The 20,435-nt window shown below is 42.8% G+C and overlaps 1 protein-coding gene across 5 annotated transcripts in view; it reads right to left on the bottom strand.

The window, feature by feature from the left end:
- Positions 1–3,680: 3,680 nt before the first annotated feature.
- SEC14L1 (SEC14 like lipid binding 1) overlaps positions 3,681–20,435 on the bottom strand; it is a 106,075-nt gene continuing 89,320 nt past the window's right edge. For all 5 annotated transcript variants that reach the window (XM_059732168.1, XM_059732167.1, XM_059732169.1 and 2 more), the window contains 9 exons: positions 18,904–18,992; positions 17,644–17,714; positions 16,263–16,434; positions 15,593–15,727; positions 10,283–10,417; positions 8,797–9,048; positions 7,123–7,301; positions 6,399–6,500; positions 3,681–4,281 (listed from right to left, as the gene is read on the bottom strand). In XM_059732168.1, the coding sequence (XP_059588151.1) occupies positions 4,266–4,281; positions 6,399–6,500; positions 7,123–7,301; positions 8,797–9,048; positions 10,283–10,417; positions 15,593–15,727; positions 16,263–16,434; positions 17,644–17,714; positions 18,904–18,992 (1,151 nt within the window). In that variant the 3' untranslated portion in view covers positions 3,681–4,265. The remainder of the gene's footprint in view (positions 4,282–6,398; positions 6,501–7,122; positions 7,302–8,796; positions 9,049–10,282; positions 10,418–15,592; positions 15,728–16,262; positions 16,435–17,643; positions 17,715–18,903; positions 18,993–20,435) is intronic.

Here is a 20,435-nt window from a genome sequence, read left to right as displayed (position 1 = left end):
TGGCTGCACTTTACATTTTAAAGCAGGCTGGACACACATCAGCTCTGATTCACAGCCTCCCACACCAACTCCTAAAGAGCTCATTTAGAAAAATTTACATTTTCTTTGCATGGCTGAAAAAAAAAGTGAACATGCTGGCATCCAGAATCACTGTGCACTAAAACAGGGATTTAAACTCCCCTCCCTGCCATGCATTTGACTCAGCAACTCAAAATATCACAGGCTCCACATACCAGTGAAATGCTTTTCTAATTGGTGGCCCTTGCAGTAGCTCAGTTAACTCCCTGGAGAAGGGTATGTGCAAATACTACACTGTCTTTAAGAGAATAGTTTGGTTGATGACTGGGGGAGAGCTGCTTGCTGTTGTAAAGATTTGTCTGCAAAACATTGCTAGAGTTTCATGACAATAAGCAAGATTTGCTTTATCAAGGTATACTTCTTTAACAGCACTCATCATTACAGGGTGTCTCATGTGCAGATACTGATGAGGAACTATGAAGTAAGAATGTGGCTGGCATATGAGGCTGCACACGCCAGCAAGGAAGGCAGTTCTCCTTTTTCTCCCATTATAGTGTTAACAAGCTAAGGACAGGAAAGATTAGGCCCTGTTGACACTGGATGGCTGCACAACCTGAACAATGGTACGGTTACAGCCCTCTAGCATGGGGTGTTCTTTTTTCCATACAATAAAAAGGAATGAGTTTACAACACTGTCAAAGTATTTCAGGTGGGGGGGAAAATACTATAATTTAATTCAATACTGTACTGTAATTCAAGTGGCCTGTGATGTGGTCTGATGAAGTATGTTTTTTCCATTCAGTGTCAATCAGGAGGTTTTTGTTTCCTTATGCTTTGTCAGGGCTGCATTCCCAGCAGAAGTCAAGGCATCAGACCTGGCCACACACCTGAGTTGTGCTGGCAGAAAGCCCAAGAATAGATGCAAGTACCTTATTTTCTCACATACCACACCTCAAAACACACCTTATTTTGGGAAGGGAGAATGAGGGGCAATGAATTTTTCCAGTCATGGCAGACTGCTGTCTGCAGGGGGCCCTGACAGCAGCGGCTGTGAGAGTTAACATTGCCGTACGAGGAGAGGCTGGGGGATCTCGGACTCTTCAGCCTAAAGAAAAAAAGGCTGAGAGGGGACCCGATTGCAGCTTACTGCTATATCAGAGGCGTACAGCAGGGGCTCGGTGAACAACTGTTCACCAGGGCGCCCTGGGGAAAAACTAGAAACGACAGCCACAAACTCCTGAAAGACAGTTTCAGGCTGAACATTGGGAAAAACTTCACAACTAAGCTGTCCAGACTATGGAACAAGCTCCCCCCAGAGGTGGTGCAATCATCTACCCTAGAGGTCTCAAGAGAAGACTGGACAGTCACCTGGCTGGGGTTGTCTGACCCCAGATGTCTTTCCTGCTCGTGCACGGGGATGGACCCGATGATCCTTCGGGGTCCCTTGCAGCCCTATGATTGTAGCTCAGACCCGAAGGGTGAACTTTGCCCCTTCCCCAAGGCTGGCAGCAGAAGCACCGCAGTCATCTGGCAGCAGTGCCTCTGCTTCTGTTCCAACAAAGGAAAGTTGGTGTCTCCATTTAAGACAGGCACCCCAGTTTTAAGAGGCCTGGTTTTTACTTCTACCAGTATAGCTTATTTGGCTCGAGTACTGAGTTTTACAATAGAGGCATAAAATGCACTTTTACTAGCCTAGTGCCACACCGACTGCACTTCACTGGGGAAACGAGCTAGCATTCTTAGATCAGCTCAGGGTTTCCACAGTAGACCCAGTCTAGCCTCATTGGAGCTTCTGTACAAGCTCCCAGGAATTGGTACAGCAATTGGTCTGTGGTGATTAATATTCACTGACATTCAGATCAAAAATGCTGTTGGCTGTACTAATATTTCAGACTGCAGTGAGAAAAAATGACAACTCTTGTTTGCTGCAGGTGGGCCATCTTAGTAAAACAACAACAACAACAATGACCTTTTGGCTACAACGCTTGTGATTCACAAACAATAGACTGCCTTGGACTAGATTTTATTTTCCCCTTCAAAGCTGGAAAAAAAAAAGTGAATGAAACAATTGCATCTTTAAAGAAAGCAATGCAAAGGGTTCTTACTACAGTGACTAGGGTTTATTACAGCTGCTTCCCGCCCAAGCTTTGTGTTGACTGACATTAATTTCATGGCTCGATTGTTGGGATCTGGGCTCAGACCCAATTGTGCATCCTACCATGCCACACGCATGGCAGGACATGTGATTTTTTTTTTTTTTTTTTTTTTTAGGATCAGGGACAGTTGCCAACTATGCAAGTGCTGGCCCATGAAGCTTGGCATTAGGGGACTAGTCCCTGGTGCCACTTCCTTTGGGGCCCTTTTTACTTACTAGCATGTATGCATCCCAGGACCCCAATTTAGGCTCCATGTATACCAGCAACTTTAAATCTGCATCCCATGCAGCCCTGCATATGCTGCCTGATGCATAGACTGACATGTATCAGAGAGGAGCCAGTCAGTTTACCCTACCCAGGAATTTTAAAACTATGTCCAGTTCAGCCCTGCATGGGGCTGCTTTGTGCAAGAGTAGGTGCTGGACAGGGGCAGCCAGAGCAGGACTGCCTGGCATACAGGGTTAAACTTCCTGGGCAGGAGGGAAGGAATGAACTGCCCCCCTCCCCAGCACCTCTGAAGCTGACCCCTGCTGCTTTGATTGGACCTTAGTGAGTTGGGGGACCCCATCAGTTCCCCCACCTCCCTCCCACCCCACCACTGAGCACCTGCAAAGCAGAGTGCTGCACGGTTTGGCTTTAGCATGCCCCACATTTCAATTAATGCACAATACCAAGCCACCATCAAGATGGTCCACATTAAACAGCCTGGAGAATCTGTGTGGCCAGTTTGCCATTTTGTCATGCCATAAATAGCTTGCACATGTGGCATGTTACAACTTATGAAGTGATTAAATCTAGGCACCTATTCTTGCACATTTGGGATGCGATTAATGTATTAATCATCTTGGTTTCTCTTGCTTATTCCCAGACAGGGAGAAGGAATGGGTAGTTTGTATTACAGAAGAAAGATTTTTTGCCAGTTCCTACGATAACTCAATTTCTGTCAGGACCCAACACAGCCAAACCCCTGCCTTTTAGAAAAGGCAACTCTTCCCACTACACCTTGGATTAACTTTATATATTCTAACTCAGTGGTGCTCAACCTTTTTCCCTGGTGGGTCAGATGGGTAGTACCTAGTCCATGCACAGGCTAGCTCTGGTTCCAACCCGGTGCTTGGAGCAGATACCATGCATTCCCATAGGGGGGCAAGGGAGTGGTGCCCAGCCCCAACGAGCCACATAGGGCTTGGGGTTTGGGAATTTGGCAGGGAGGATGGCCACTGCTCCTCTGCTGCCAAATCTCTGGACTCTGGAAAGCCCCATGGGGCAGATGCAGGGGCTCAGTGGACTGGATTTTGCCTGCAGGCTGGAAGTTGAGCACCCCTGTTTAAGCCATGCTCAGATAATGTGTTTCTGAATGACAAAGCTAAATATTAACACTGGTGGCTAGATTTTTGTCAGTCTCTCAATAACACTGCACAGCCCCTCAGAGCCAGAACACAACTTTCCACAGACTCCACAGTCCCACCTTTCTGAACCAGGCTACAAATGAAAAAACTTGAAGGATTTTTTTTTAAACCAGTTCACATTTATTATTGATAACAATAAAAAAATCTTTTAAAGACTATCAGTATCTCATTACCAAGAGTGAGGTAATATGTTTACAAAACATTTACAGAATTGGATATGCAATTCAATTCATGAATACAGACAGGAGTATGGAAAGGAGACCAGTAATGCAGGGATAAAAAAACAGGATCCCACAGGATGGTCACTGCTGGCAGAAAAGAACAGCGATCCCACATTAAAAAGTCAAGGGTATTGAAATTCATCAGGTCTATTTCAAACTGCATAATCAAGTCATATTTGCCATAGCACTTCACTAGGAAGAGTTACATTTTGCTTCTCTGGTAGTTTAACTGTTTGTGCTGTCATGTGCTTTGAGCTCTTAAAGATGCATTAGACTTACAGGGGAGGGCAAAAGAAAAAAAATACCCCTCGCAATTGCCACTTTTTGAGCCAACTGAAAAAAGAAAAAAAAAAAAGATAAATCTTCAGACTTGAAAAGTGACTGCAAGTCAAAAAGGTCTATAAAGCCAGACACCTCTGGACAGATGTGGATTGTTGAATGAAGCAGTTTCTTTACAGCTGTCAGCAAAATCGCCATCTGAGAGAGAAAGAGAGAGAGAGAAAAAAAAGGAGAGAGAGAGAGAAAAAGAGGGGACCAGCTTCAAGGTAGAGCCCTTATAACTTGGAAAAAGGGAGGTGCCCTTTGGAAAAAACTAAGTGTCACTGGGGTAGTTAATCCTATGGTGCCTTTAGAGGCATTAACTCTTGCGTGTGGAACACTGGCTCCTGCCTGCCGACAATGGAGTTATCTCCCTTGAAACGTACATCAGGAAGCAGGGTTCTTACTAGACAGATGGCTTATGCTCACAGTAGAAGACAGACCATCGTGCATAAACTGTACAGATTCTGGGTGTGGAACTATTTAACACCTGCAAGGTAGTTTTCTACAAGATCAGTTGGCCAACATTTCTGATAGCCAAAGTAGCAGCCAAACTGCTACCTTTTAAAACAATACACTTGATTAGAAGAGAGTTTCCCAGTTCAGTGCAGTGGGATTGTTTTCCCCCCTGTTGATGAGTTTTCATTATAACTTCATTAGCAACACTCCACATCAGGACTGGCTTTCATTAGTTGCGCTTCAGGATGGAGCTTAACATACTGCATGTCAACATCAGTTTGCCATTTCCCCATTGCAGTGTGACCAATACTGTATAGGTTTAGTGCTGTGCAGTAAAAGGTATTTATACCAAATCCACAGGTCCAGCTTCCTCTGAAGTAGGGCAGCATGGAATCGTTTTAAAATTCCTATTCTTACAGTGCAATAATTCAGCTGATTTTTCCTCATGCCTCAAATAAGGCCATTGCAGTTCTTTCTGGATCTTGGTTCAACTAGCTATTCACATGTATAGCAGTTCAGCTCCTTAGCAGGAAGAAGACCTCTGACCAGTGGTCTATATAAAACAACTCATGCTGGGGCTCCGAGCTGGAATCTCTTATATTCTACTTGGCAATGAAGTATAATACAACATATTAATGCTCTGAATGCTGGGTTTTAGCTCACAAATTAAGAGCATTTACTCAGCATTTAAAGCCTCTATGTACCTTGGTGACCGAGTAGCCAATTGCTTTGGTGGGGGAGAAAAGAAAAAAACCCTCTATATTATAACATTCACTGGTGGTAAGTATAGTTCTCCTTTTTCCCCTGACGTACACAAGGCCAGAGAGGGAAGTTTTAAGAGAGCAGTGCACAGGAAGATGTCACCGTGCCTCTGACTGATCTACAGAGCAAACCTATGTCTGCTTCAGAAAGATGTGTACTAGATGTTCATCTAGCAAGAGGTAAGTGCCAGGAAAATGAGTGCTTGAAGTGTAATAGATACGTGGAGTGGGGTAAAGTGCTACTCCAAAACAGAATAAGGAATAAACCCCAGGACCCAATGTGGACCAGCCTTTGGGTTGTGGTGAGGGAGAGCCTGCTCTCTGCCCCTTGCCTCCCCACTGTCAGTGCTTGAAAATCTAAATTCAATAGGGTCAGATTTGCCTTTAAACCCTCAATTATCAGAGATGGGACCCCCCCCCCGCCCCCCAACAATGTGTTCATGCAGAAGGTATTAGTGTTAACAGTTTGCCCACCACTCCATGGCGGTGACTCGAAAAAAAAAGAATGTAGCTCATTGGTGATCCAGGTTATCTTGAGCATCCAACAACTGCTTTCTTTAGTTCCTTGAATATCAGTGACTGGCCGTGGGAGCATGTTTAACAACAGCTGGAAGATCACAGGATATTTCATAATGTGGCAAGGAACTTACTGACAGGAGCTTTACTGTTGCTTCCTAATGCACTGAGGAGTAGTTTGGGGAGTGGAGTTCTTTTTTTCTTTTTTTTTGCATACAGGTAATAGTTTACAAAGTAATTCTTAACCAAGACATTGATTTCTTTCCTTCCATGAGAGCCCTTGTGGTTTAAAGTTAGGATTTGTGCAAGCATGCATACAAAAATCTATGGCTGAGTCAGGGTTAGGGCTGAAGTTAGAAATTAGCTGTCAGATCTAACTTAAACAAAAACACAAAGTTTAAAATTTGAACAGCTACTTTACTATCTATAAAAGGCTTTTGTTTTTGCATTTGCCACTTGAATATGCAGCATTACAGTCAGCTGCCACAGACGAGGGTCCAGCCATCTCATCCGTTTGCCTTTCATTTGCTGTGGCACTACCTGGAAATCATGGAGCTGGAGTGGGACTGACTGGAAGAAGTTGTGGCAGCACTGAGCTGGGAGAACCCGCTGTGGCTTGATTCAAGGCTGGTCATAGATCCTCTGCAATAAAAACAGAAGTTGGAGGTTTGAGAGCACAAGGAATTTATTAGTTCTGCTGTACATCTTTGCCATTTACCACTCCACTTGGCAAAGTAAGTAAGTGGAAAAAAAGTAAGTAAACCTAACTCTTTGCTAACCTCAACACTGGCACTTAAAAAGTCTTGTATGCCCGACCAACACAAGATGCCAGGAATGGATGGTTGTGTTTTTGGAAAAATCTGATGCTGCTATCTGGAAGATGCTTCTTGGTTTTGCTTCAACCAATATATAGTGCTAACAGATAATAAAAATCGGCCATTGGTACTGGTAAAAAAAAAAAAAAAAAAAAAAAAAAAAAAAAAAGGCTTTAAAAATCAGTGCACCCCTAGATAAAATTACTAGTTTCTCCACCCCCTTGCCTCACCGGCTGCCTGCATCTTCAAACATTACGTGCAAACCTATATAGATTTTTGTGCAGTGGTAAAAGTCCTCAGTTTGCTATCCAGTTAAAAACAACTATTGAATATACATAATATTTTTCTTTAGTGGACTTGGCTTGCTACATACACCAGAATATTATCAAGCTAAAAAGGCAGAAAGTCAGAGAGAATACTTGATGTTGGCAAACCTACACCACACATACCTGAAGTCTTCTGATCCTATTACTTCTGTATAGTACATCACTTTGCACTTATGGGAGGAGACCTGTAGAGATGCCAGTACATCATCCACACGAGGCAGGCTAGTCGTAGCACATGCAGGCATGCTATGAAATTTCCACTGGAGAATATAGAAGCCTGGCCATCTAGTCACATGTGACCCCTAGAAGAAACAGCAGCAAATGGAAATGAACTCTAAGTCAAAGGTTTTCAAGTTTGAACTGTATTTTTCAGAATTCAGGAAAATGCCAACGTGCCCATTTCTTCTCAAATATTGACATTTCTGCTTGTCAGCCCAGTACATCACTGTTCAATTGGACCTGCCTAAAATAAGCTAATAAAATTAAAAAAGAATCTAACCTTTCTTATGTGAAAATATGAAGTAAAATTAAACCATCTCAACCATCACTAGGGAAAAAACCAAATAAACAAAAAAACAGTCTTCAAGTTGATTTCTATGACTAGGTGCTCAAATCTGTAATTCCAAACAGCATTACAGGCACTCCTTGGACTTGCAACACAACTGGTTCCTGAAAACCGTGTCTTAAGTCGAAACATAACTTGGGACCAATTTTCCCATAAGAAACAATGTTATAAATGGGGGATTAGTACCTGAACCAAGGCCCGATACCTTATTTTCACCAAAAATACCCCAGAATTTTATACTCAATCAATTACAGATGAGTAATATAGTTACATTAATGTATTTATATTGTAAATAGCAATCATATTGATTTGAAAGGACTTCTTTGAGGTGACTTTGCTGGACTTCTTGAAAGGCTCATGGCTGGAGTCTTCTCAGCAGCCTTGGCTGCAGGTTTTTCTGGAGTCTTGTCTGCTTTCTTAAAGAAAGCATCCAAGGAAGTTTGGACAGATGTTGTTCAGGGAGATAAGCGATGCAGCGAGCTTGTTCGCTGGCATGGCATCGCATCAGATCGAGCGTTGTGAAGTCGAAACTGACGTCATAAGGTTGAAACAGGATGTCAATTTATAAACGTTGTAAATATGAAACACTGCAACTTGAAACACTAAGTCGAGGACTGCTTGTATATCTATAATTTCCTGCTTCTTTTAGCTGCTGCCAAATCCACTTCAACCCCATATCAACAGAAAAAGAAATTGGGCCTCATTAGATTAATGGCAACATTTTCCAGAGCCAAACACCAAGTTAGGCACATTGAAGGAGAAGCTTCCTTTTCAAAAGTTGCTGAAAATCTACAGCTGGAAATCAAAAGGAGGTGGCAGTGTTTGGTACTTCAGCAGCCAGGCCCAGTTTGCTTAGGTGCCTGCAGCCCATCCTTAATCACCTAAATAAGTAGTTGTGGCCTCAGTGATGGGTTCAAGGTTACAGTCTAGGGCAGAGGCCTGAAGAGCATCTGAGGATCATTTTTAATCCCTAATTCTTACCACAGAGACATGCTAGTTTGGTTCTGCCCATCTCAGAAAGCAAAACCTGCTTTTTGGATCTGGATGTTTTAAGTGTTTTATTTGATCAATCTTGAATGCAAGTCAGGCTGATTAATGGAAACAGATATGGGGAGGGAGGGGAGAGTAATGACAGCTATTGTTCTTTATTTGTAAGGAATCAGCTTTGGGAATAAACCACCACATTTGGCAAAAGAAAGCCTTGCTTCAACACCAAAATTAAATCATCTTACCTGCACACTCTCGCCTTCTCTGCAGGTGAGTGGAGACTCTACCATGCTGTAATCACGCCCTAACTGCCAGACTTTGTCTATCAGCTGTACATTGTTCCCACCAGGAGATGTAATGCTATGGGCTCCAAGAGATTCTTTTTTAGGAGGCTGTGGAGCTCTTTTGGAGTGATAGATGTTAAAAACAATGTCGCCTTTACACACATCAAAATCCCAGGTAATTACAGATGAAGCATCCACAATCTGAATGAGAATCTAGAGAGAGAAGAAGATCATTGAAGATAGCAATGGGCTGAGGAAAAATAAAATCCTTATTAGCATAGAAAAGCTAATATTGACCGGCTCAATTTTATTCTGTCTATTTACTCATTTATCCTATTGCTTATTTTGAGACGAGACCCTCAAATGTTTTTCTTCCTAACCAGGTAACACATGCTGTAGAATGGCTGTGCTTTCTTGCTTGTTTATGATACAGAAACACCCAAAAGTCATCTCCCATCCTCCTTCCTATATACAGCTTTTTAGTTAGGGCCAAGGGTCTCCAATCCAAATGCCTGCATCCCCTAGAGATACTTCCAGCAAAAACAGGAAAGACCTAACTGACGTTCCTCAATTCCTGTGGATCTAACACACATTAAGACCCTTTCATTCGCATACATACATATATACCTATTAAAAATCAGGAAGGATAGAAAACCAATTTGCAGGGGCCCTTTTCAAGAACATAGTTGTTCAATTAGCAAATAGTAATAGAGAAGTTCATTGGATAAGTAAATTTAAGCCATCTAAAAAGTGATCAACTCTTTAAAAGTCTTGAAAGGCAAGGCATTAATTTGCTCAGTTCTTTATGGATTCTAGTTTAAAATCTACATTGGAGGAAAGTCATCCGACTGATATGGAGAGAACCAGCAGCTTTATTTTAATAATTTAACAAGTGCTGGGCCTCTAGTGTAGGTATGCAACAAAGTAGCCTACTAGTACATTCTCCTGTCTCCTATGTTTCCTTAAGAGTACAAAAAACCCCATTTACACAAAAGGATCCAGATCCCAGTTTTGGCCTGCATTATTCAGGGTGTCAAAGAAAGCTTCTTTGGATCTTCCAACTTCTACCTGGGGGTTTCTAGGGAAGAGCCAAATATCCACTTTAAATATAACCCAAACTCAGTCTTTACATCAGTGATTCCCAACAAGGGTACCACAGCCTGGCTATCACAGGGTGCCATGCAATATTAGTACTATTAGAAAGGACAGCCCTTACACATGACTCATAAGATAAACCCAGAGATTTCAAACAGGTATCCAGTATCAATTGTGGTCCGAGTTCTTTGCAACAGATGACCTGCTCCATTTTTCTATAGTCAAGAAAAACAAGTGCAAGCTAAAAGCTGGCATTTTCCAGGGGGTCCTGTAAGTCTAAAAAGTTGAGAACCACTGCACTAGAGACAGCTACGCTGAGGTGAAACAAGAGAATGGGAGAGTGCACCCTTACCTCATGTGGAGCTCCTTTGAAGACGCTTGCAGACTGATAGATTGTTTCAGTCCACAGTTTTAAGTCTTCATTTTCCAACTCTTCTGCAGTCCGGTATAGAGACTTGGGAACCAGCCCACCCTCTGGAACTTCACACTGGAGATTTAATAATAAAGGCATTAAAACAATTTACAATTTAACTATCCTTGCAAAGTCGTGCTGCCACACTAGCATTGCTGACAGTGACATAGCAAGTTAGTCTGAAAAAACACTTAAAAAATAATATCATGTAGGCTTGTGCGAAGCGGCTAGTATTCGCTTCGGATTTGGCCAATTCGGGGGGGGGGGGGGGCGACGACGACAGTGATTTGATTTGGCGATTCAAATCGCTGTCCCAATTCGATTCGGGTGAATCTGATTCGGAGATTCAGCTGCTGCCAAATCCCTGAAATCGCCCAGGCCTGGCCCATCTCCCGCCCGGTCTCCCAGCCCAGCAATAGCTGCCCCGGCTCACCTTAGCTCCCAGCACTTGTTAAAAAAGCCCCAGCTCAGCAGGTGCTGCCAGGTGGGGAGCAAACCCTGCTGCCCCCCACTGTGTGGGGGTGCTCTGCACAAGCCCCCTGACCCCCCCCCCCCCTCGCTCCCCCAGTCCCCCTATGGGTGCCTCGCCTGGACCAGCTCCGGCCCTTTAAGAAAAAAACCCCAACCCCCCCAGACTACATTCCTGCCAGCAGGGGGCAATCCCCACTGCCCCCCCCTCCCCAGCTTGTCCCACGCCACGTGGGGGGGATCTGCACAAGCCACCTGAAGCCCCGAGACCACACCAGGAGCGGTGAGTCCTGTGGCTTTACTCAGCCTTTTTTTCCCCTTAAAGTGCTGGAGCTGGCCCAGGCGGGGCACCCATGCAGCGCCCCCCCATGCAGCACGGGGCAGTGGGAATCGCTCCCCCGCCCAGCAGCGCCCAGTGAGCACTGAGGCTTTTCTTTAAAGTACCAGGAGCTGTGGCAGCCAGGGATCCCCCCCATGGTCCCCTCTCCCCTTCTTCAGCCCCACCTCCCCCACCCCTAGTACTTAACAGCTTGGAGCTGGCTGCAGCCACCAGGGACTACCTGAATCATCAAAGCTCTCCAAATCTGTTCTGAAGATTTGGAGAGCTTTGAATTGATTTGGACCTTTAAATTGGTCCCCTGATGCAATTCAGATTCAGAGATTTGGCCACTAAAAATCAGGCTGTAACTCCTCTGAATCAAATCACCATGCGAAGCTTCACACAGCCCTAATATTTTGGCATGACTGAACCAAAAGTTGACAAGCCATGATGTGTGTTCTCCAAATAAGGGTCACAGCTAAAGATACAGCTATTTTAACTTTCTACTCTTTACTGAATTGCACCAACCACAGGATACAAGACAAAGCTATTTTATGTGCGTCACAGCAGGTGACAGCTGTGCAACTCCTACACTTGTGCTCTTAAAAGACTTAGGCTTTATTCAGAAGCTAACCAGGAAGAGTAGGATCTCTCACTGTTCTCCAAAACTGGCATGGACCTTTGCAATATTTTGATTTGTTTTGTAGCAACAGTCACTTTTGCTTACTTAAGCAGTGAATTTTGCCACAACCTTAAAAAGACCGACATGGTTGTAAGTTACAAAGAACAGACTCCTCCACTACAAGCCGTGGCTACTGTAAGTAGCTGCCTCTTTAAAATAAAAAGGCACGGTTCCAAAATGCCTAATATGCAAGCACTACATTACAACAGACAATATCTTAAAAAGAAAGAATTCAAAAGAACCAAAAAGAGTTCAGAAGAATCCCCATGAAACATAGAAGAGCGAGTTAATAACATTTAAAAAAAGACTAATAACAGAAGTATCTTAAATAACTGGTCCAACACAATTCCAGTTCTGGGCAATGAGAAGGAATCAGGTCTGTTGGTTGCTCTGGTCCCTTCCCTGCCACTGTGGGAAGGCTGGGGGAAAGCTTTGGAGATTGAGTTTGGGGAGCAGACACTTTAGACAAAGTGTTCTTTTGGTGCCCATGCATCAGATTGGAATACCACAAATAAGGACAATCACTTGGAGCTGTGCATCTGGCCTGGCTGCTGTATTAAGTGCATAATGCTTGTAGGTCAACAGAATACTCCAGGCAAGGAGGATTGAAAAAAAGATTTTTTAAAATTTAAATCATACATTTTTTGTTAAGATGCTTTTTAAAAAAAAACAATAAACCTATATAAAAAGATAGTTTCCCATCTGCACAAAAAGCTTCTAAATCCCTGGCATTGGTATTTGTTAACACTTCATCCAGTAATTGGAAGAAAAGGTCTTTGGAAAGTTAGGTGACACACTAAGGAGTTGTGTACACAAGTTCTGCTCTTCTGTGCTCTAGCACCTGAAGTATAGCTAGCAGCTTTTGCAGAGGGATGCATTTTCTTCTTCATGACAACAGCATGTTTGGGAAGGTGAAAAACAGTAACTCCAAAATGGAGTTTGTAACATACTGGAGGTCGTCTGGCTGGCAACCAGACCAACACCAGCACTGGTGAGAAGGCAGCTGAGTTGTACAAAAGCCTTTCGGTCTTTTGACAATATCATTCTGGATGTTGTGGGGGATAGTTCTGTGCTGGATGCCAGGGACGATATTTACTTCAACAGCAAGAGGCCCACCTGTACTGGTGCTGCAATGGGCACCACATCAGTAATGTCTGTGCTAATATTAGCAGGTGCACTTCCTCCCGCTACTAGAGTCAATATTGGAGGAGGCACTCTTGGTACTGGGACACAAGAACAAGCCTGCTCCTCGCTGCTAGCATTTGATTCAATCAGAGACCTGGTAGTTTGCCTCAAATGACTTTTCATGTCTCCCTGGAAAATACAGAGTTCCTCTCTAAGATGGTGCCTTGGTACTTGGGGGTCACTTCTTTCATAGAGTCATAGAAAATTATGGTTGGAAGGGGCCTCAGGAGGTCATCTAGTCCAACCCCCTGCTCAAAGCAGGACCATCCCCAACTAGATAATCCCAGCCAAGGCTCTGTCAATCCAGGTCTTGAAAACCTCCAAGGATGGAGATTGCAGCACCTCTCTGGGTAACCTGTTCCAGTGTTTTACTACCCACCTAGTGAAAAAATTCTTCCTAATATCCAACCTAAACTTCCCTTGATGCAACTTGAGACCATTGCTCCTTATTCTGTCACCTGCCACTACTGAGAACAGTTTAGCTCCACCCTTTTTTGAAACCCTCCCTTCAGGTAGTTGAAGACTGCTATTAAAGTTCCCTTTCAGTCTTCTCTGCTTCCAGAGAACTGTACTGCTGCCTGATGTGGTTGACCTAAAAACCATCTTGGTTGCTAGTGTTCTGCTGTTGACTGGTGCCAAAGCTGCCAGGTCTGGTCTTGACAGTAACTGCACCATAGAGATTCAAGTATTGTGTAGCTGCATTATGAAGCACAGGACATACAGGTGTGATCAGAATGGGTGCCTGCAAGCCTCAGACTTTTCCAGGAGGTGGAGTTTCAATCCCAATCCTGAAACTCACAAAGTACAATTTCTTGCAGAGAATGGTAAGCATACCAAGCATTTACTCAGCTTGCATTATTCCAACAGAACAAGTACCTGCAGCTTTTGATCCTTGAGATTTTTATCCACCACAGGACAAGCAAGACTTAAGCCTGAGGTTTATTCAGTCCACCATTTTGCAGTGCTCAGAGGTGCCTGAACGGGCTAGGTTCCATCTCACTGCCTTGGGCAGTAAGGGAACTGAGGCAGAGTTGCAGCCACTCTGCCCTTAAATGGGATATGAAGACACAACTCATGAAACTGCTAGTCAAAATAATCTGGTATCTGTGCATGACACATACCTGCCTACCGCAGGATCCATATCAATACATGCTCCAGGAAGAACAGTTTGGGGATCAATTCTTGGTGAAGCAACTGCCTTTCTACAGCTGTGGCCTCAGACAGCGGCGACGCGTGTGGTGTTCACCCACTGCAAAAAGGTGCTGCCGACATTGTCGGTGGCACCTGCAAGTGGTTACCGCTCACCACCTGGCGGCATCTGTGGGCAGTCCATGATCACCCTGGCCACCGCCACTGCTGCTGGTGGTGCCTGTGGGTGGTCGCCGAACCATGGTTGGTGCTCGCAACCCCCCCCACCCCTCCCCCACAGTGCTGGCAGCATCTGCGGGAGCTCCCCACTCACCGCCGCCGTGCTCCTGCCGGCGCTGCTGTGCGCCCCCCAGCCGCCAGGGGCATACACCATTCATGGACTCAGATAAGAAGTTAACTTTGCTTCAGTTTCCCCAGCCATAAAACTCATGAATACTTTCCTACCACTCAGGTTACTGCAAGGTTAAAGGCTGTAACTTGTCCCAATATTCCTAAGGGAGGGTGCAAAAGAAATGCAAGTTATGTTGAAAAGGCTCTGCTGTTCCTAATGGCAATCTGAAGAAAGGGTCTGAGAAACAGACTTGGATCCAAGTTTCAAAATGCAGAGACCTGCAAGCTGAAGAATCCTGATATAAACCAACTTAATTATCTCTGACATCACCAGTTTTCTTTATGAAAGCGAGGCTCGTGATTCAGTTCTAATGTTCAACTACTGCCTCCTAAAACTGTCAGACCTTTCTTTGATCAGAGCTTTCATAATCAATCTGAATTCAGGTACCATTACTGAGGAGGTTCAATATGCATCTTTATAGGTGATTTGATACTCTTTAAAAACCATGAGTGGAGCTAGAGAATCTAAAAATCACAGCCTATGTAGATTTTTTAAAAACTAATAAGAATTTAAGAGATTTTTTTGGTAAGGTATTCAAACCCTTAAGTATCTGTTTATTCAGAAATAGTTGGGAGATTCACAGACTGATGCAAAAATTATTGGGCATGAAGTTCTTGGGTTTGTATTATGCAAGAAGTCAGACTATGTGATTATAATGGGGTCTTCCGTCATTACATATGGATTTGGAGGCTAAGCACATTAAGAAGTGCCTTCCTGCTATGTGGTAGGCACCATTAAACACAGCACTACTGGCTAAGGATATCACCCTCCAATTATTGTAGCTTTTGTGTACTTTGTATGTTATAATTTTAGCAAACCTGTGATCATCTTCTCTCTTCTGGAAGGCTGTTACTGGAACAAGAAACCCACTCCTTCCTATCCTGGGAGTTAAATAATTTTCATTTTAGCTAAGTTGTGTAAGTGCAGTCTTGTTCCAGGATTGATTGCAGAATATAACCTATCTGTGTTCCCAGGTTTGTGTTTTATATAAGTGTGAAAGAAAAAAAAAGCCTCCTGCAAACAACCCCTGTAACACACAATAGTTTAAAACCTTACCATACACTCTCCGCCAAGAAAATCTGGGATAATTTCTTTATCGATGTAATCCAGAAGCCCCCCAGGACCTTGATAGTCATTCCCTGCATAAATCAGGAATTTTTTTCTAGTGTTGTCATCAATGAATGGACTAACCTATAAAAACAAAGGAAAAAACAACACTGGTCAGGTCCCCAGAAATCTCTGGATGTGATTTATCATACGAAGCACAAGCAGATACCATAAATAAATTAACTTATTTCTGTCGCATAAGCCTGCTTTCCTCTTAGGAATTTTTGTTCTAATTTCAGAAATTAAGTGTCCTACAAAACATTAAATTTCCAAGTGGTGAACATTTCCTGATTATAGTACACTAGATATTAGGTTTGAGAAGTGTGAGGTAGGTGTGTGGCTACTAAAACTACAAAACAGAGGCATAATTAGCAAGGTTTGTGCCCTGAACAAAACCCTGCTGGAGAGCAGAAAAAAGGGAAGAGGGCCAGAACACAGGGCAGGGGGCAGGAGTCCCCAGACGCATCTACAACAGCAGCAGCACGATGTCCCTGCATTCAGTGGCTGCTGCTGGCACGAAGCAGACTTCCTGGGGGGCTGCCATTCTAGCACTGCCTTTAAGTTAGTGTGGAAGGCTGGTGGTCTGCCCACCACCTGTTAAAATACCATACAAACATACCAGTGTCCAAAGGACTGGGAAAACCCTGGGGGCACGCAGGATGAGAAGACGACCCAATGTTTCAGGGTAATTAGCTTCAACCACTTCAATGATCCTCAGTAAAGCTTTGACACCAGGTCTCCACAAATGGCGCATGTTCAAACCCTCCAGATCCACCAGACAGGTCCACGAGCTGTCAAATTTAAAGCAAGATTTTTCTTTTCTTTTTTCTAACAGAAACCCACTGAATATTTTTACTAATAACATCAGTTGGATGTTCTGGACTGTAAGTACTCTGTTCCAGTCTCAGAGATCTACAAGTTTTGGCAAGGCTACATTCTCTCTTCAGTACTTAGTAATAGAACTCAGTCCCAACTCCTCTTCACATTTTGTGCTTTCTGAAGATGCAGGAGACTGTAGTGGAAATGGTTTCTTAACATTAAAGGATTTCACAATATGCCCCATATACTCAGTTAAGGCAGGAAGAAAAAAAAAAAAAAGAGCACTGAGTAAATGCTGACATATGGCACGCATGTCACCATATGACAGACATTTTGAAGACATTAAAAAAAATTACTGGTAGCAAAACACCAAGACATCACCATAGTGCCTAATAATGGTTAAATCACCGAGCTGAATAGAAATAACGTTTCTAGAAAGTTACTCTCAGGCCAAAGTGCTTCATATGCTGGGCATATCATCTAATAATGGTGTGGGGTTTTTTTAATAAGCCCATTACACTTCAGAACACATCCCAGTCCAGGGATGTTTAATACACACTTAAATCCCACTAAGGTCAATAGGATTTAAGCACATGCTCTTGTGTTTTTCTGAATCAGCAATTTACCTGAACATGCATTTAGGGCTTATCCTTATACATGCATAGCTGTCTGAATTCACTCTAGACCTGTAGTTTGATGCTGCATGACTCAGATGAACGAAAGTCTTTTGGCATTTAAGTGTTTGTTACATATTTGGTTGCCACTGCTACCCTGACCTTTAAATCCTTTGGCCAGCTAAAGGTCTTAGGTTTATATGCACAATTCAAACCTTAAATTTCATTTCTCACTAATTAAGACAGCTTGGGCTAAGTTCTCCAGCAGTAAGAAGGTAAGGAACGGAAATGCCATGCATTCCAAAATACTTTATACAGATTAAAAGGCTAGACTCAGACTCTGAAGGGAGTCCAGTGTTTTATGACAGAATAAAGATGGCTTTAAGGAGACAAATAATCCAGTCATTCCACATTCTGAATTACATTTTTGGGGATAAGAGCCTGTGACAGCAAACCACAATGCAGCACAGACCCTAGAAATAAATGCAGTTCCGTGGTCAAAGTTTAAATATACACACACGCCACCCCCTCAGGTTATTTCTGAATAGTAGCCTTCCGGTGTTTTACCTTATAGGCCTGCCAAATACTTTCGTATTTTCTTCACATCGCCTCAGTCCTTCTTCATTTATAGAGAGAACCTACACAAAAGAGCAAGTTGTTTTAGAGGAAGCATTCTAAAACTGCTGCCTGGATGGAGCTAGGGTAAAAAATTAAAGTTTTACAATCTGAAGGGAACAACCTATCAAAATAACTTCAAAACAATGTAAAATGATGCCTACATTAAGACACATAATGGTGGGCTAAAGAGTAGCACTGAGTGCAATAATTCAAGGAAGGGTATAAATGCTTAAAAACAAAACAAAAAAAAACCCAACCTCCTTTGCCTGTAGTATCCAGATGCTATGGTAAAGATCTCTGCACAAAATCTTAGCTGTCTTTTCCCAGGGGCAAATGAATGTTTAACAAGTACTCAATTTGTTGGAACAACTGTTACATGGGATTCTTAGTTTGTTGACAATGATCAGTGAAAGATGTCTTTCTACAAAGACACCATTATTTACACAGAAGTCTCATTCTGGGAATCTCAGCTTTCTAGCTGAAAACAAACTCTGAAAGAGACTTTCCCTCCAATCCTAGAGTGAACAGGAAAATAAAAAGGTCCCTTCAAAAAAGAAGGAAGATATAACCAAAACACTGATTTAAGTTCGTGTTTTTTTCTGATAGCAGACAAAGTCTTCACATATAGATGCAACAGGACAACTAGAAACACAATGTGAATGATTACTAGAAATAGGGTATGGCTTGGGACCATGACCATTATTCCAGCCATTAAGATAACAAACCACCACAACTCACAAGCCTTGGGATTCTGCCCATTTTGTGCTAGGAAACTTTGCATGTCAGTAACAAGAATCCCACAGTGATGCCTTTGTAAAAATAGTTCACAGGCAAGTAATTTTCCTTTAAAAATAACACGCATCTTAAAACTGGGTGGGAGATATTTCATACATAAAAATTACATATAATACTTCAAACAAGGCACCTCTTGCCTTGTGCAAGTGTAGATTCAAGCACCGTACAAACTACGTAAGAAATTACTAAAAGGTCTCAGCCCAGGATAGCCAAGAACCGTGCCTTGGTGCCATGAGTTCACAGTTGGTAAGAATGCTAAAATGCAAGCATTTAGGGAGGCTCAGTCTGTTCAAACTGAAAGCAGATTGCTACAGAACAAATAAAAAAAAATACATGCTATGCAACAATCATTCTGGCATCACAGGATGTTCTACTAAATGGGAACATCAAACAAAGCTTCTTCAAAACACTTACATAACGAAGCAAGGCTTCTTCCCCAAGAGCTCGTACTAAGCCTTTGGTATCCATCTGTCCCAACCTCAACACATATAGCGGGCGCCCATCTGAAAAGGAAAAAAGTGGTTTAGCACTCACCTTTGTGTTATATTGAAATTATCCTAATTATTTTTAAAAACCCCACAGCTTTGTTAATGCTCTATGTTAAATATTAGATTAAAAAACTGAAACAAATTTAAGAGCGATTTTGCCAACTGCAGCTTTTACCTTTGCTAAAGCTAGTCTCAAATGTGGTGTGTTGTGTTTACCTTGCTAGTTATATCAAGGTAAGATTTGCTGACAACCTCAGCGTCATTAGGACATTCAGCTATCCCAACAGTAAAAAAAACAAACACTCATCTTCCTAGTGAAGATGCAACTAAGTGATTTTGATAAGACTAGATAAGATTAGATAAGACTATTATGTATGGCACAATTTATGCAGAGATCGTAGAAGGTTCGGTAGATTTGCACCTTCTGGACTACCTAAATCAGATGTACAGTGTGAATAAGTGGGTGGCTTAGCTTGCTAGCCCTTACAGGTTGGCTTTACTCCCTAAAAAGAGCTTCTCAGACAGCCCTTCAAATAAAAATAAAGTGAAAAAAAAGCCAGTCTTTGCACACAAATCAAATAGAGAAGCCAACAAACAAAACCCCTCAGCCCCCTTCTGGACAGTAGGAGGGGCCCTCTAACTCTGACCCCAGCATATTAGCGAGATCGCTTCCCGGGCACAAGCTTGTCCGGTCAGTCAATTTGCCTCTTGCCTGCAAACTGCTCTTTTACCCAGCTTGCCCCTTTCTCCATTCTCCTTTGGGATTTTAAGCTTCCACTGGGAGACACCTTCATTATGCAGATGCCCACAGATGGGCTTCTTTGCCTGCTCTCTCAAAGGACTAGATCAGCCTGTTACAATGAACTTTTGTGAGCCTGAGCTCACTGGGCTGAAATTAGCCCTAGGCGCAGTCCAGGTAAGAAAGGTACAGTTAAGTTATTAGACTGAAATTTAGTCATCACAGACCTTTGGTTAAAGTTTAGATCTTACATACTCTCTCACAGAACTGCCAGTTGCCTGTGGCAAATTTTTGGAAAGACTAGCATTAATTAGTTTTGAGAGCAAATAGTGATAAAGCATTGATTCAGAGTACTGATTTCTGCCGTGTTAGTTGAAGTATTGCCTTGGGGACTTTCAGTTCTGTTATACAAACTTGGCACACTGCCTCACTAGCACAGGTTATTCCTGTTTCAGGGACAAATTTTAATTAGAACCTTTACTGAGAAAAAGGTAAGTGCCCTTGAATCTCAAACACATGCCGGAAAGACCAGATGACATTCTTGATATAAAGGCCGTAGACAGATAACAAGGGCACAGGCTGATTTTTGAGAATCTAGAATTTGTATTTTTGGTTCTTCTTCACAGTATTCAAGTTGCTGTATGTTAGATAGCAGCAAGAGAATGGATTTTCCAATCTAGGACAAAGTGAAAAAAAAATTCCCTGCTTTTCTGCAAAGA

The sequence above is a fragment of the Alligator mississippiensis genome, chromosome 8 (genome assembly GCF_030867095.1).
Source record: "Alligator mississippiensis isolate rAllMis1 chromosome 8, rAllMis1, whole genome shotgun sequence".
Classification (NCBI taxonomy): Eukaryota; Metazoa; Chordata; order Crocodylia; family Alligatoridae; genus Alligator; species Alligator mississippiensis.
The sequence above is the reverse complement of the archived record's forward strand: the minus strand, read 5'-3'. Positions and strand labels throughout refer to the sequence as shown.